Source organism: Marmota marmota, unplaced genomic scaffold (genome assembly GCF_001458135.2).
Source record: "Marmota marmota marmota unplaced genomic scaffold, marMar, whole genome shotgun sequence".
Classification (NCBI taxonomy): Eukaryota; Metazoa; Chordata; class Mammalia; order Rodentia; family Sciuridae; genus Marmota; species Marmota marmota.
The window spans coordinates 17292142-17309080 of NW_026000185.1; the positions used below are offsets into that span (position 1 = coordinate 17292142).

A 16939-nucleotide genomic window follows, 5' to 3' on the forward strand; every position below is an offset into this window, starting at 1 on the left:
TAAAAGGTGGTTGTTATTATTTTAGTTTTAGTGCTAGAAGTGAACCACTGAGCTACATGCCCAGATCTCTTTATTTTTAAATTTGAGACGGGGGTCTCACGAAGTTGCTGAGGCTGTCCTTGAACTTGCGATCCTCCTGCCTCAGCTTCCCAAGTCACTGGGATTACAAGCGTGTGCCACTGCTCCTGATTTACAAGGGTTTTGGCGGGTGCCCAGGCTCATGCACGGTTGCAAAGAGCAGCATTTCTCAAAAAAAAAAATATTTTGCCTCAGGACCCCCTAACCCAGAAAGACCCCAAAGAACTTTTGTTAGTTGACGTTCCTGTATTAGATATTTAAATTAAGAATCCATTTAAAATATTTACTGATTTTAAAGTAGCAATAACAAACCCACTGCTCATTAAATAAATAACATTTTCCCCAAACGATTTTTGTAAAAAAAAAAAAAGATAGCAATCATTCTACATGTTTGCAGATCTTCTCCTTCCTGCTTGGCTTAGCAGAAGACGGCAGGATTCTCCCATGTACTTCTGTAGCCACTGGAAAATTCCACTGAACAGTGATGAGCAAACAAGGGGAGAAAGAAAAACAGCCTCTTAGTATTGGGGCGGGGGAATGTCATCGTGTTATCTCCTTGAATCTTCCTGATAAAAGAGCTGGGCACGGCTGTTCTGCAGATGAGAATCAAGGCTCAGAGCACTGAAGTCAGTTGCACAAAGACACACAGCACAGCTAGGGGCAGAGAAGCAGGAACCAGGGCCCACCTGACTGTCATCTCCAGGTTCTCACCCCCTCTGCCCTCCCACGGCTGCGGGTGAAGTTTTGTAACAACTGTGACTCTGGGAAGATGGGGTCAAACTAAGAGAGAGAGAGAGAGAGAGAGAGAGAGATTCAAACTGGCTTCCGTGGCAGGCTGGGGGTTGAGAGGTCATCTTTGCCTCTTGGAAGCTGTCGTAAAGAGAAAGAACAGGACCTGAGAGTCTCGGAGAGAGGGCGCCACCAATAATTGGGCACCTACCACAGTCCTTCACCTGCCGCCTCTCACTTAATCTTTATCTCATGTCCTGCAGAGGGCGTCCTGAGCACCTGTTTGCAGAGGGGCCCTATGGGAGCACCCCCTTTGCACAGTGGGGTTCCGAGCATCTGCTTGTATAGAAGAAAACGAGGTTCAGAGGAGTTGAGAGACTTGCACCAGGGCTCCTAGTTACGAAGTCAAGGGATTGGGTCCATCTACAACTAAAAAAAAAATTTTTTTTTTTTAAATAGAAAAGAAATGTCTCATCTTGCTCCAAAGCTGGGACTCTGTCCCAACACTTGTTTACTCTTTTCAGTTGTTAAAATAAACAGCCACGTTTGGAGATGTGCCAGTGTGCCTGGGTAAGGAGGCGGCGTTTTGTATTTTATTTTACTTCATTCGTGGTGGTGCTGGGGATGCAACCCAGGGCCTCCTGCATGCTAGGTAAGAGGCCCTATCACTGAGCTGCACCCCAGCCCTGAAGGGTGTCTTTAAAAAAGTTTGAGATGCTGAGGCAGGAGGATCACAAGTTCAAAGCCAGCCTCAGCAACTTAGAGAGATTGTTTCAAATAAAACATAAAAAGGGTCTGGGGAGATGGCTCCGTGGTAAGGTGCTCCTGGGTTCAATCCCTGATATCCAAAAAAAAAAAAGGTTGGGGGGGGCGCTATTGATAATCAGGAAGAAATCACAGCCGCCAGGGGTCGGGTTCAGCCTGGAACTTGCAGAACAGGTTCTCTGAACAGCGACTTGCAGAACAGAGACTCAGAGATACAGGTCATAGATAGAACCCGAAGGTGTGTCCTTGAGCGCTTCTTTGGCTCTGCACGGTTTTGAAATCCACTCCTGGTGTCAGGTGAGTCTGGACTTTCCTCCTTTAACTGGGTGGAAATTTCCCTAGGGTATGAGCACGGTCATCCCTCGGGGTTATCACCCCTCAGGTAACACCACCTGTCCTGGGGGGCCAGGATCCCGGGCAGCCGGCTCTACTTGCAAATTCACAGTCTTCAACGTGATGAGGTGGCCTCTTGAGGAACCAGCAGCAATAAGCGGTGACTTGTCCCCCGGGCCGGTTTAAGAAAATGTTCAGTGCAAGTGTCCTCTATCTGTCACCTTATCGTGGTGGCCATGGTGAGATGACATAGAAATGTCTGTAGTTCGCTGATGTCTGGATTTCTCACCTACTGTCCTCAGTGCCTCGGGCAGAGGAGCGGCCACCCTGCTGAGAGCCACTCTCTGTCCTTAGGGCTTGCTCCCGTGGGCCCATCTGCCAATCAAGCCAGCTCCTGTCACATCGCATGGCAGGTGGAAGATTCATCGTATAACCTAATCTTGAGCCCACTGTGGCATGTCATGGCCCATGACTGTCACTCTTAATCACCTGTGGTGTGTCATGCATGTGGTGAGTTACTTAATAGTTGCCTTATTTATTTGTTTATTTATTGGCACTGGGGAGTGAACCCAGGGCACTTAACCACTGAGCCACCTCTCAGACCTTTTTACGTCTTATTCTGAGACAGGGTCTCGCTAAGTTGCTCAGAGTCTCACTAAGTTGCTGAGGCTGGCCTTGAATTTTTGATCCTCCTGCCTTAGCCTCCCAAGCAGCTGGGATTACAGGGGTGCACCACAGTGCACCCCCCCCCCACACACACACACACACTGTGTTGCCTTTTGATTGACTCTTTGGCTGGGGAAGGCTTGCATCAGGCCGGGAACTGTCCACACAGGTCGATGCATATTTGGCCCCTTCTGGTAGCTGGAGAGGGCCAATGGACTCGTCTATCTGCCATCCAAGAGGGATGTCTCCATCCCTTCCTTGATACACCCTTGGGTGGCATCTGGTCATCATGGTGGGCAGCAGTGACATCTGCCTGGGCAGTTCCCAGTGTGCCACGGCTGCCCATGTAGACTTCTGCATGCTTTGATCTACGACGCAGCCAAGTGACAGTCTCCTCCGCCAGGCCTTCCTGTCGCCCCTCATCACCTGTTTCCCTGGTGACGGGCTCCGTGGCGGGAAGAGCAGCGTGAGTGGCATATGTTGTCCTCCCAACAAGCTAGAACATTCCTCTGCCCCCCCCACTTTCCTTAACAGTGACCACAATCCCATGGGGGCCTATGTCCCTCAATCCACTGGCATAAGTCCCCTCCAAAGCCACCTGGATGACATGGACAGTAAGCACAGGAGGTTTCTACGTGTCTAGTGTCCCAAGCGCTTGTGACTGTTTTACTCTCCATTTGGGCCTGAATGTCAAAGAAGGCCTTAGTAGCCCCATCCTGTCCCATGTGTCCCAGTCCCATCCTGTCCCATGTGTCCCAGTCCCATCCTGTCCCATTTGTCCCAGTCCCATCCTGTCCCCCTCTTCCACGACTTATCTAGGGGTGGTGATAACAGAGCCAGGTGAGGGAGGACAGCCTTCCGACATCCCAGGACCCACCTGAGCCCGCACCTGTGTCATTTACTGTGTCTGGAAGTGGAATCACCGGACCTTTCCCATCACAGCCTGGGGGTGGGTGTGACCTTTGTCCTATCCGACAGACAGTGACACCAAGAGCTTCCCGAGGAGCCCGGGCCCTGCCCGTCTTCTCCCCTGGCCCCCGGCAAGTGAGTAGGAGCATGGGTGCTGCTTCCGGGGCGCCAAAGGAGACTCAGAAGTGAGGAGGATGTCACCAACATAACAAAACAACTCTCTGTGGAGATCAGGACCAGCTTTCCAAGTCTTGCACCACTATACCATGTCACACAGAGTGGCCCTGGAGATGTCCTTGAAGTTAAACCTTAAATGTCCATTCCCACATGAAGCCCAGAGGCTCTTGACCCTGGGTCTATGCTAAAGAAGGCATCAGCGAGATCCAGCACGCAGTGGTGTCTTCCGGGCTGGGTCTGAGCCACTCTGCATTGGGGGCCATGCTGCTTGATGTGGGGTATCAACTTATTTTTTTCTAATTGATTTTATTTTTTTAAAGGCATGACAGCAGAATGCATGGGAGGAATAGAGTATCAATTTATTTAAATCCCTGCAGGTTCCTCCCGCTGTCTGACCGGCCACACACGGGGGAGTTAAAAGGACCGTGGGTTGGGCCAATTATATTTCCTTTAGCCAAGGTGTGTAAGGGCTGTTATCTCTTGGTGGTTACCAGGGAGCCGACCCTGTTTGGTGGCAACAGTTGAGCAGGCGGCAGGTGAAGCAGCAGGAGGGGTCTAGCTGGCCCTTGGTGCTAGGCTGACCCGTGCTTGATGGCCAGGCCCTCTCCTGCGGTACCCTGTAGACACTGGCCCCGCGAGACCTCAGCACCTGTTCTGTGTGCAGAAACGGAGGCTATGGACACGGGTCGGGGTTCTTCAGAGTCAATGTTAAGGCTCGGACTCTCACTCTTCCCCCCACCCCGTGGGCCCCAATAGCAGTTTCTCTCTGAATGTCTTTTGAAGACCAATGTGTTGCCAAGTCCGTACACAGTCTTGGGTCCAGAGCCAGGCCTGGACCCCGAGCCTTGGCCTTTCCCCTGGTTGTCCCACAACCAAGGGCTCAAAGACTCCTCCGAGGGGGAACCTGCCTTCAGGACATCTCCTAATGAGAGAGGCTAGTCTTGTCTCTGTCTCTCCCTCTTTTTTTTGGTACCAGGGATTGAACCCAGGGTGCTTAACCACTGAGCCACCTCCCCAGCCCTTCTTATTTTTTATTTTGAAACCATCTCTTACTAAGTTCCTCAGGGCCTCGCTAAGTTGCTGAGGCTGGCCTTGAGCTTGCGGTCCTCCTGCCTCGGCCTCCCAAGCTGCTGGGATCACAGGTGTGTGTCACCACGCCTGGCTGGGCTCTGCCTCTTTTTGGAGTTTGAGTTCGTTTCTCCTTTTCTGATTGCCTGCTTTTTTGTTTTCTTATTGAAAGGTTGTGGCTGAAACCTTTTGTCCTTGGGCAACTGCTTCCATAACTCTACCAGAGTGGCATCAAATTTCTTATCTATTTTCCTTTCACCTACCTCAGTTGTAACTCAGTCTACCTGCATCTGTCTACAGGAGACTAGGAATGCAGAGAGTTTGGGCTGGTTTTTTTTTTGTTGTTGTTGTTGTTTTAGTTGTTGATGGACCTTTATTCTTTATTTATTTTATACGCGGTGCTGAGACTCGAACCCAGTACCTCACACATGCTAGGCGAGCTCTCTACCACTGAGCCCCAGCCCCAGCCCTTGGGCTAGGTTTTATACCACAAGCCTTGTGCCACAAGCCTTGTGCCTCCCCTAGATCTGATCAGTCGGGCTGCTTGCTGGAGGGCGCAGCCAGTGGGACCGATATTGATACCAGGCACCATCAGTGGACACAGAGGCTGCATGGAATACTGCATTCGTGATCCCAGGAGTAAAAGCCACCCTCTTCAGCCCTAGGCAAGGACCCACACTCTCACCTGTGGCTCTGGCACAAAGCCATGACGTTGCGCAGGGTGAGCACTCCCAGAGGCTGGCTCTTGCTGTACTCTGCAGGGCTGAGCCTGAGGGCCTGGCTCCTGGTCTGCGGCTCCTGGTGACGCACACAGCAGGGTCCCTGTGGCCACTCTGGTGCCATGGTCTCTTTTTGCTTTACCAGGACTACTTTGGACCCTGCTTCTAAGGCTTGCAGCACCCCTCTTTGCATTTTCCAGGTGTCCCCAATGCTCACACTGGTGGTCCCCACCCCTCCCATTGGGAAGCCACCTTCAACTGGCATCAAGGCTGCGGCCAGTCCCCGGGGTCTACCCCTTGCAGGCTCCACGTCCTTTCCCAACAATGAAGTCAACCCAACAAGTTGCCCTCTGGGATCCTGAGCCAACTGGTCAACCCCACGGCTACAAAGGCCCCAGCACACAGTGGAGAGGTCTCGGGCATTTTAGGACACACTCCTCGCTGGCTGTGGGAAGAGGCCTGCGAGCTGGGGGAGATCTTGGATGGGGTGCGTGCCCTCCCTGCAGATCCTCTCTCAAGACTAGAGTTAGGGGCGTGGCCAGCCCTCCCCCCACCTCCCTCCTGACCACCTTCTTTAGAGACCTCCTTATCTCCCTGCAGGCTTTCCTGGGCCTGGATTAGTGTTTAACTAAGCGGAAGGTCTCTGCTCACCCAAACCCCCTCTGTCCAGCTGGCTGCAGCGCTACGCCATGCTCTGCTGCACTCACGAGCAGGCTGTTTCCTCATCAGGAAAATGCGGATGATAACAGGCCCTGTCTTACCAAGTTGTTGGAAAGCAAGTCAAGACACACTGAGCATTGGAACCGAGCTCGGCAGGATGGACGCAGGCTGTCTTCTCCTGTTGTTCTGGGCTCATCTGTGCCAGGACACAGGGAAGCACAGAGGACCCCCCCAGGGTCCAGACCGGCCAAGTGATGGAGCAAGAGGGAGTGGCCAGGACTCATTTCCAGACAGCGGCTGCCCAGTGGTGATGGGGGACTGGTCTGGCCAGATTTTCAGATGGTTCAAGAAATGTGGGCAATTCGGAATTGCATTTTTAAGTCTCTTCGTCTGCAGATGCTACTCACTAATTTAAAATGCTGGGGATGCCCCGAGCATCGGGTAAAGACGTTGGCGATACTTTCCCTGGGTCTTTGGCACTACAGGGGTTGGACAGTTTCCCTGGGCTCCGGATGCCGCCTCTCTGCCCTGCCTTGGTGCAGAAAGGGCTGAACAATCCCGTGTAATTCCTGTGGCCGCTAAGGCCACTACTGTCTGAGGATGCAGAAGTCCCTCCTGGGCACTTTCCCTTTGTCCCCTGCAACCCCTCCCCCGCCCCCACCAGCATCCCTCCTCCCCCTCCTCCAGCCGTCCCAAGCCTGCCCTCTCCCAGCCTGGAGGCGGGACAGAGGAAGAGTGGGTGGTGAGGCAGGACTGTGTCCCTGGCTCCAGAGTCTCGCACACCCCTCCCGTCCATGGGCCCCCTGCCAGGTGAGGTCCCTGGTGGAGGCAGAGCCCAGGGCAGGCCACCTTCCCACAGGGGCCTGCTCAGAGTTCAAGGGTTCTGGGGAGATCATTCACACCCCCTTTAATCCTCACTGCAGCTGAGGTTGGAGTTTGGAGTTTGACCTCTGGGGAGATTCTCTGAGCAGCAGCCGCCTAGGAACAGGGGGTCACTGCTGTCCTCTGACGCTCTCTGCTGCAAGGGGAGAGGAGACCAGGGGCCTCTCTTCTTACGGCCATCTGCGCCTCCTTCTGCCTCCGAAGCCCCCCACAGCTGAGCCTGCACCTGGAATCAGGTAAGATGCCCTGCTCCCTGCAGCAGATCCCTGCTCGCTCTGAGCGCAGGACCGTCTTGGGCAGGGGACAGCCCGGGCAGAGGGGTTCTAGCTGGGAACCCTGGGGCCCGCAGCCCCCCTCTGCAGAGAAAGCTTGTCCAGCACAGGCCTGCAGCGTGGCCGGGGGACTGGGAGCTCGGCAGGTAGGTTTGGGCAGCGGATGGCACCTAGTGAGGGTCATAGCACAGTCAGTTCCGGGAGTTTTGGGACTTTCGGCCACCTGGAGCCTGATAGTCCTTATCTGTCAAATGAGAATGTGAGCCTCAGCCAGGCCCAGCCTACAGGTGTGGAGGTGAAGGACCCAGAGAGAAAAGGAGGAAGAATCGATCCACATAAACCACACACACACACACACACACACACACAGCTACACTCCCAGCCTCCATGGAACTTAGAGGAGGTGGGGATGAGTGGGAGTGAGGGGCTCCTGCAGAGCAGCTGTTAGGTGTGATGAAACCTGAGAAGTCACCTCTGCTACGAAAGCAGGCGACTCAAGGGTCCAACTTCGACTGGGGCCGAGAGAAGGCTGTTTGGGAGATGGGCACAGTAGGCTGGTGTCTCAGGGACGAGGAGGAGTTTGTCAAGCAAAGAGAACAGGGAAGGGCATCCCAGGCAGAGGGAACAGAAGGATGAGGACCCTGAGGCCAGAAATTGCCTTCAAGGAAGGGCGGTGTGCCCCGAGGCTGGGACAGGGACAGAGCAAACACCTCTGTGGGCGCAGAGACAATTGGAGCCGGCAAATAATTTACCTGGTTTATGTTCAAAGATCTCTGCGGCTTCCACAGGAGGTGTGGGTTAAAAGGAAGCAAAGGTGGACCGAGATGGGAAGAGGTCCTTGCTGTAGGGTAGACAGAAGTGATGGAGCTTGGACGAGGGAAATAGAAGTCAAGGTGAGGGCTACCTGCCATCCCCCAGCGGCTCAGGAGGCTGAGGCAGGAGGATCGCGAGTTCAAAGCCAGCCTCAGCCAAAGCGAGGTGCTAAGCAATTCAGGGAGACCCTGTCTCTAAATAAGTACAAAATAGGGCTGGGGCTGGGGCTCAGGGGTTGAGTGTCCCTGGGTTTAATCCCCAGTTTAAAAAAAAAAAAAGCAGAAGAGGAAGAAGAAGTCAAGGTGAGGGAAAACAAATGGATTCCGGCTGTGATTTAGGAGCCTAGGAGAATGGGGGCTGAGAAAGAGATGCTACAATATATTTGCACCCATGGCGTCTCTGGAGCTTAGGGCAGCACCTACCACGGAGAGCTGCTCCCAGACCACTTGAATGAGTGAGTGACTGAGTGACGTTAGGGTGACTCATTGCTGGTGTGAGCAGCAGAAGGGACGACACCGCCAGTTAGTGAGACGGGAGGTGAGTGAGAGGCACCTGCGGGGTCCTCAGAGCATGGTTTCTACAGCGTACGTCAACCCTGAGATGTCTTCGGGCATCCGTGTGACGGCAGGTCTGGGCTCAGGAGCTCTTGGGACTTCTAGTCTCTCCAGGAATCAGGAGACAGGTCACCCCTGAAGGGACAGGAGGGTGAGGAGGATGCTCCCCTGCACTCACGGGCTCACCTCCTCCCCTCTGTGGACACTAGCGGGGAGGCTGGCGGGTCCCACTGCACCAGGAATTAACCTCTGAATGAGCAGAGCTGCCCAAAGTCCTGCTGTCTGTCTTGGCCTCACTCTGGAGACCAGTTCCCAATGGGCCCCAGGCATCACCTGCTCAGGAAGTGAAGGCGCCTCTCTTCTGTACCCAGGGGTCCTTGTGCCCTCTCTGCCTTAGTCTCTCTTCTGTCCTCTTGACCTTTCTGCCTCCCTCTGGATGGCCTGACTCTGCCCGAAGGCCCTAGACCAGGACCTGAGGCCCAGCTTGTGTGGCTGTGGAGTGGACAGGGGGCTTCCGCTGCAGCCTGCCACACAGGAGAGGGGACAAGGACCTGAGAGGCTGCTGGCCCATGCCAGGCCTTGTTATCACACCTGCCAGGTTCACGTGCCCCAGGGTGGTTAGGAGCTCTGGGTTAAACCTGGGTTGGAGCCCAGTTTGGTCATTTACCAGTGGCCTGTTCTTTGACTCCCCTGATCAATGGGGTTTATCAGAGACCTGAGCTCTTCGGAGAGCTGCGTTGTCAATGAGACTCATGCAATGAGTGGCCAGGGTCTGGCTGACCACAAAGGCCACGGATGGGGGCAGATCAAGTATCCCCGTACCTAATTACATAGCATCAGGGACTATGCCCACTGCTTTTAACAAACCCGTGGCCTGTGTCTGGTTATGATTCCCGTTTTACAGATGGAGAAACTGAGTCTCAAGGTCACAGAGCTCAGAGGAAGTGGAGCTGGGAGCTGAGCTGGGGTAGTGAAGTTCTAAAGTTTTTACACTTTATCACATCTATTTCTTGGGTCGTCTTTTCCCCATAATTAAAATCTGCAGGGAGAGAGCGACTCTGTCGTGGTTGGTTAATGCAGAGAACTTCTGTTTTCTCTCCCTCTCTCTCCCTCCCTGTCCACCTCCTGCCATTCCCTCTGAAGTGATGGATCCTTACTGGCCAACATGCCCGATCCTGACAAACGGTACTGTCCTGTGTCTGTGAGTGTCTCCCGCGCACACAGCTGGCTGTCAGCATTGCTCTCTGTTTCATTCCCCTTTCATTCGTTGTGAGATGCTTCAGAGGCGCAGAAGTTATTGGAGGCACAGGTAGCCCCCCCCAGTGGGTGCACACCCGGGGGGACCCGAGTCAGGAGATGCAGCCCCCACCTGCCTGTGCCCCGTGGCCTGGGAACCTGTTTCCTGATTTCTCTTCCCCTTGCACCGTGGTGTGGAAAATTTTCACATCCGACCACAGCAGATTACACAGAAGGTCAAAAGGAAGGCTGTGAGCTGCGCCCCCCGGACTGAGCTTCCTTTTGTGCTCGGGCCAGCAGGCGACCTCAAGGGCAGGGCCACCCACTGCAAAGAAAGCCTTTGTCAGAACCCAGGCTGCCCTTAACCCGCCCTCCAGGAATGAACGGGCAGGGCCCCCCCCCCCCCGCAGGAGGAGCATGGCCCTCCAGAGGCCGCAAAGAATTCTGGGACAAGGTGCGAAAGGTGCTTGGGGTCATTTCACCCCCTGGTCCTGGGGACACACCATGCTGCAAGGGGTTGGGGTGAAAACCCCTGAGGATGGGGGCGGGGCTGCCTTTCTCCCTGTTTTATCCACCATGCCGAGCACACAGCTGGTGCCTAATAAATGCTTTTTCCACTGACCGACCTAACAGACCCTGAAACACAGCTGAGGCCTGATAATTGTTTGCCCTACTCGGTCTCCAGGGCTTCGCACAGAGTCTGGCACACAACTGGTGCCCAATGAGTGTTCATTCCAATGAATCTCCAGGGCCTAGCACTGAGCCTGGCAAACAGCTAGTGCTGAATAAATGCTCCTTTGAGTTTCTCAGGCCTGGCAGAGAGCCTAACAAATGTTTGTGGAGAAGGAACAGAGACAGGGGGAAGGAAAGAATGAAGGAGAAACGCGCCCGAGGAGGGGAGGAGAGGCAGCCAGGTCATGATGAGCTGCCACGCAGGACCTGGGTTCAAATCCTACCTCTGGAGTTCGCTGAGACAAAAATCAGCCTGGAAGCCAGCTCACTGGAGATGCAGCAGGCCAGGGTGACACAGAGGGAGCCTGTGGCCCTAAGCTCATGGCCAGTCCTTGCCCTACCCCTGGGGTGCTGGATAAGGAAAGGGTGCAGGAGGGATCTGCCTGGGGCCAGGGACAGAGGCAGCAGAACTGGGCGACCCGGCGCCTCTGGTCCACGGATGCTCCTGTTCCCGCCGTGAAGATGCAGCCGGGCCCCTGCACACCCTGGCAGGGCCCCACCTCCCTGGACCCAGGAAGGCTCGGAAGCGGTGCCAGCCTCCCCCGGGCCCCAAAGCGGTGATGAATAACTTGTTTATGTGCAGCGAGCCGCTCCCACCGCGCTCCGTGCCTGGCGGGCCGAGGGCTGCAAGGGGCATGGGGGCGGGGCTGGGCACAGGGAGGGCTGGCTCCTTCTGCAACCCTGAGCTGCTTCCTGTCCTCATTCTCCTTAAAGTCCCCTGCTTTGGAAGCAGCAGGTGGAAATGTTGGAGAAGGCAGGCTCTGAAGTCAGAAAGATCTGGATTTGAGTCTCACTTCACCGCTCATCCGCTGTGTGACTTTGGATGTATCCCTAAACCTCTCTGAGCCACAACTTCCTCACTTATAAAGCCGGCATGACCTGAGGAGGGCTTTCTCCTTAGAGATACCCTCAAGGGCATCTCGCCCCCTCTCCTCCTCCAAGCCTCCAGAACCTGCCTTTCATCTCTAGAACCTACTTTAGGAAACTTCACCCCACAGCCAGAAAGGGTCTCCAGCTCCAGCCCTCCCTCCCTACCTTCCCCAGCCAAGACCTGAGGTCTAGCGTCCTAGAGGCGGGTCTGCAGCAGCTGTGATTATTAGCATCCATTGATCCTAAATCGAGACCCACTGAGACACAGGTGACGGGGGCTGGGTTGGAACTTTGGCTTCTGCTATTTAATCCTGCATCAGGAGATAAGAGATCATGGAGGTGCAGTGGTCCCATCCAGAAGTTCAAGGTTACACTGGTCTCAAGACAGGACCTAACAGATACTGAGGGCCCCACAGGGCAGCATCTCCAAGGGAACATTCAATCTCCTCCTGTAAGCCTCTACGAGAGCGGTCCCCCACGGAGGCCACATAGAAGTATCATTTATGAGCATCGGGGCTTTGCCCACTGCATCTGTTGGTGCCTTGATCTTGAACTCCCAGGCCTCCAGAGCTGTGGGCAACCCACTTCTGGGTTTTGCTTGGTTTTTTTTTGTTTGTAGCAGGGATTGAACTCAGGGGCACTCCATCTGAGCCCCATCCCCAGCCCTTTTTATATTTTATTTAGAGACAGGGTCTCGCTGAGTTGCTGAGGCTGGCTTTGAACTCATGATCCTCCTGCCTCAGCCTCCCGAGCTGCAGGGAGGACAGGTGCACACCACCACACCTGACCCATTTCTGTTGTTTGTGAACTACCCAGGCTAAGGTATTTTGTTAATAGCAGCAGGAACGGACGAAGACAGCCCCTAACCCCTCTCAGCTCACCCTCTAAGGTCCACGACGCTGCCTTCAAAATAACCTTCCTGCACAACTTTCTGCACCCAGCCACGCCTGTGTCTCGACTCTGCCCCCATCTGATCTCACCTCTCCCCATTTCCTTATATGTTTTTGGCAGTGCTGGGGCTGAAACCAGGGCCTCCTACAGGCCAGGTACATGTTCTGCCACTGAGCTACACCCCAGCCCCCACCACTTCCTTATTACCAACTAGTTTCTATAGGGTGCTGATGATAAAGAAGAGTCTTAATAATTATTTTTAAACTATTCCGTGGGATTGCTGCTGCAGTGAGTGGTCGCAGATTTTGCGCCTAAGACACCATGAGTTTCGCATCTTACAGTTGAAAAGTTCTAAAGGGGTCTCGTGAGCTAACATCAGGGTATGAGCAGGGCTGAATTCCTTCTAGAAGGTCCAGGGGAGAGTCCATCCCTTTGCTTTATCCGGATCCTGTAGGCAGGGTCCCTTCTGCCTTTGGCAAAGCCAACAAGGTCCACCCAACCCCCACCACCACCTCACACTGTCACCTGTTTGGTTTCTCTTCTGGTTCTGCCACATCATCCAGAGAGGTCCCTACTTTAAGGTCCTCTATACCCAGACATCTCCCTATATTTAAGGTCAACTGACTTGCAACCTTAATTCTACCTGCAAACCGAATCTTCCTTTGTCATTTAAGAACATATTCACAGGTTCTGGGGATTAGATGTCAACAGCCTTGGGTCCGTTAACCTGCTTGTCACTGGAATCCCTTAAATTATCCATGGAAATGCAGTCTGCTGGGAAACAGGTTGAAAGCCTGGATTCTGGAGCAAGAGTGTTTGGTTCAAATGGATGGATGAATGGATAGATGAGTGGATGGTTGAGTGGACGGATGAGTGGATGGATGAACAGATGGATGAGTGGTTGGATGAGTGGATGGACAAGTGGATGAATGAATGGATGGACAAATGGATGGATGAATGGATGGATGAATGGATGGACAAATGGATGGACGAGTGGATGGATGAGTGGATGGACCAGTGGATGGATGAATGGATGCACAAATGGATGGATGAACGGATAGATGAGTGGATGGTTGAGTGGATGGTTGAGTGGATGGATGAGTGGATGGACGAACAGATGGATGAATGGATGGACGAGTGGATGGTTTAGTGGATGGATGAGTGGATGGACAAACAGATGGATGAATGGATGGACGAGTGGATAGGTGAGCAGATGGATGAGCGGATGGATAAATGGATGGATGGGTGGATGGACAAGTGGATGGATGAGTGGATGGACAAACAGATGGGTGAATGGATGGATGAATGGGTGGATGAGCAGATGGACAAACAGATGGATGAATGGATGGATGAATGGATAGATGAGTGGATGGCTGAGTGGATGGATGAGTGGATGGACAAACAGATGGATGAATGGATGGATGAATGGATGGATGAGCAGATGGACGAGTGGATGGACGAATGGATGGACGAGTGGATGGACGAATGGATGGACCAGTGGATGGATGGGTGGACGGATGAATGTAGGGACCTTCCTCCAGCGCACATCCCTCCATGTGGATCTTACTCCTCAGATGGCCCCAGGAGGCAGCCTAGAAAGGGAATCTGGGGTCTGACACATCTGCCCTTCGCAGGGTTGAGAAGGCTCATTCAGGACCATGGAGAGCAGCCCCAGCAGCCCGCGGCCTCCGCAGTCGGATCCCCTGGAGGCTTTTCCCCAGAAGAGCCTGGAGCCTGGAGACATCGCGGTGCTGGTGCTTTACTTCATTTTCGTCCTGGCTGTTGGACTCTGGGTAAGCCAGGCCCTGGGGAGGGAGGGAGAAGGGGACACTGGCCTGAAGCCCCGCGTGAACCCTGTGATTTGGGAGATGACGTACTGAGAGGAAGAAACCAGCCCAAGGTCTTCCTCAGGCCTCTAACATTTCAAAAGCACCTTGGCGTTGGCTGTGCCTCGAGCTGGTTAAGCATTTCCCCTCAAGTCATCTCAGGCAATTTGCCCAGGGCCTCTCAGAAGACACTGTGCCCATTTAGCAGACAAAGAAACTGAGTCTCAAAAATTTAAGTTCTTTATTCTGTTAGTAAGTTGGAAGAACTGGAGTTGGAATTCCTATCCACCTTATTTTGAAGCCTATGTTCTTTTTATTTTAATCTAAAAGCTTTTGTTTGTTGGTTTTGTTTGAAGTACTAGGGATAGAACCCAGGGAGGTGAGTTATATCCCCCACCCCATCTCCTGAGGCAGAGTCTCACTAAATGGCTGAGGCTGACCTTGAACCCAAGATCCTCCTGCCTCAGCCTCCTGAGTTGCTGGGATCACAGGTGTGCGCCACCACACCCAGCAATCTAAAGGAATTTTTTTTTTTTTTAAAGGCAAGAGTGGCTCAAAATAAAAATAGCTCAGGACATAAGTATAAAGTCTCCCTGTGACTCTTCCCTGCATAGGAAGCTGCCATTACTGGCTTGTAATCACTGTGTATTAGGGAATTCTTCCAGTTTCTTTATGCAAATCCAAGCCAGTATTAATATGTTTATTGCCCTCTTTCTTAAACAGGAAGTAGCTTTCTGTACTTACTTGTGTTTTACCTTGTTGTTTTTACTTACCACTGTCTCTTCATATCAGTACCTCAAACCTTCCTAATTATCTTTATTCTATTTTAACTAATTATTATTATTATTATTTGGTACCAGGGAATGAACCCAGGGACACTTGACCACTGAGCCACATCCCTGGCCCTTTTTTATATATCTTATTTAGAGACAGGGTCTTGCTAAGTTGCCGAGGCTGGCTTTGAACTCGCGAACCCCCTGCCTCGGCCTCCAGAGCCTCTAGGATCACAGGCTCGGCTTCCTCATCCTAAACACTGAACAGCATTAGATGACTCTATTGTCATTTACTTAACCGACTTCCTGCTGAGGGACAGTTGGGTTTTCTCTCACCTCTTACTGTCCAGGTTATAATAAACAAACCTTATGCACTCATTATTTTGGAGTGTAGACATGATGTAGGATAAATCTCCTAAAATAGGATTCTCAGACTGAAGGAGATATGCATTTGCAGTTATGCTAAATTTGTGTCCAATTAGCATAAATTACCCATCTGCACATATGTACAACAAAGCCTGTTTTATCATGTCCTCACCAACCAGGTGCTGTCAAACTGACAGAGGAAAATAGTATCTCAATGCATTGTTTTTTGGTTTTTTGGTTTTTTTCTTTTTAGAAAGAGAGAGAGAATTTTTAATATTTATTTATTATTATTTTTTTTTTTTCCGGTGGACACAACATCTTTGTTTGTATGTGGTGCTGAGGATCAAACCCGGGCCGCACGTATGCCAGGCAAGCGCGCTACCACTTGAGCCACATCCCCAGCCCCCCTCAATGCATTGTTAATATGCACTTATCTCATAATGAAGGAGTCTGGACAGAGATGATGTGTCTAAGAACCATTTTCCTGTCTCTGAAATCCATATTGAAACCTGATTGCCAATGTGACAGTATAAAGAGGTGGGGACTTGAGGAGGTGATTCAGTCATGAGGGCAGAAACTTCATAAAAGGGATCAGAGGCTTTATAAGAATATCAGGGGAACGAGTTCCCCGTCCCACTCACAGGCTCTGTGAGGACACAGAGGAGGCTCCATCTATGAGTCACGGGGTCCTCACCAGACACCGAACCTGTGGGCACCTTGATCTTGAACCTCCCAACCTCCAGAACTACAAGGCACAAGTTTCTGGTGTCTATAAATTACCTAGTCTCTGGCATTTTGTTATAGCAGCATGAATGGGTAGGACTTGAGCTCACTCAGTCTTTTCCTCTGTCAGACGGTCCTGGTGGCACCCAAAATGAGCTGATGTCTAGAAGATGCTCAGCATGGAACAGGGAAAGCACTCAGTGAATGCCAACCCTGAAGAGCCAGTGAGGTCCCCGAGTCTGGCCTGCTGGATTCCCTGGGGGCTGACCCGTGGGGGATGCCGGGAATTGCTAACAGTCTCCCCCGCCCCTCCTCTCTGTTTCAGTCCACGGTGAAGACCAAAAGAGACACGGTGAAAGGCTACTTCCTGGCTGGAGGGGACATGGTGTGGTGGCCAGTAAGTGCTCTCCAGTCCAGCTAAGTCACTTCCCAAAGAACCTTCCAGGACGGGTGCTCCATCTCGGGCTCTTGGGCTCCATGTTGGCTGAAAGTCACAGTCCAGACTAAAAAGGGCTTGGCGCCAACTCAAATTTATTTAAGCCAAAAGAGGATTTATCGGCTCCTCCAAGGGAACCCTCTACCTGTGGACTGGTTTGGGGTGTGGCTGAATGCAGAGGCTCAGGTGCTGCCCCTGGGACCCAATGACCTGGTTCCTCTGACTATTCTCTGTCTGTCTGTCTGTCTTTCTCTCATCTATGTTTCTATCTGTCACATAACAGACATACAGAGAAATAGTCCGCCCAACCACATATGCCTTCTTCTATGGGCACAGGGAACACTCTCCAGGATAAACTGGAGATGCTCAGCTACAAATAAGTCGCGATAAATTTAAAATGACTGAGGCTGGGCGTGGCACGCCTGTCATCCCAGAGGCTCGGGAGGCTGAGGCAGGAGGAT

General features: G+C 52.6%; 1 protein-coding gene and 1 long non-coding RNA gene across 3 annotated transcripts in view; one reads left to right on the forward strand and one right to left on the reverse strand.

Moving 5' to 3' along the window:
- Window positions 1–3855: 3855 nt before the first annotated feature.
- LOC125612344 lies at window positions 3856–6672 on the reverse strand. The gene is made up of 3 exons (XR_007342687.1): window positions 6206–6672; window positions 5411–5523; window positions 3856–4311 (listed from the first exon to the last, which is right to left on the reverse strand). It is a non-coding gene; the product is annotated as an uncharacterized LOC125612344 (long non-coding RNA).
- A 127-nt stretch (window positions 6673–6799) lies between these two features.
- The window catches only part of Slc5a11 (solute carrier family 5 member 11), a 45710-nt gene continuing 35570 nt past the window's right edge, over window positions 6800–16939 (forward strand). Inside the window, exons 1-4 of one of the 2 annotated variants that reach the window (XM_048789679.1) lie at window positions 6800–6914; window positions 7028–7222; window positions 13989–14147; window positions 16368–16439. In XM_048789679.1, coding sequence (XP_048645636.1) covers window positions 14013–14147; window positions 16368–16439 — 207 coding nt within the window. In that variant the 5' untranslated portion in view covers window positions 6800–6914; window positions 7028–7222; window positions 13989–14012. Of the gene's footprint in view, window positions 6915–6996; window positions 7223–13988; window positions 14148–16367; window positions 16440–16939 lie in introns of those variants that run through there. The other variant, XM_015491572.2, reaches the window with a different exon arrangement.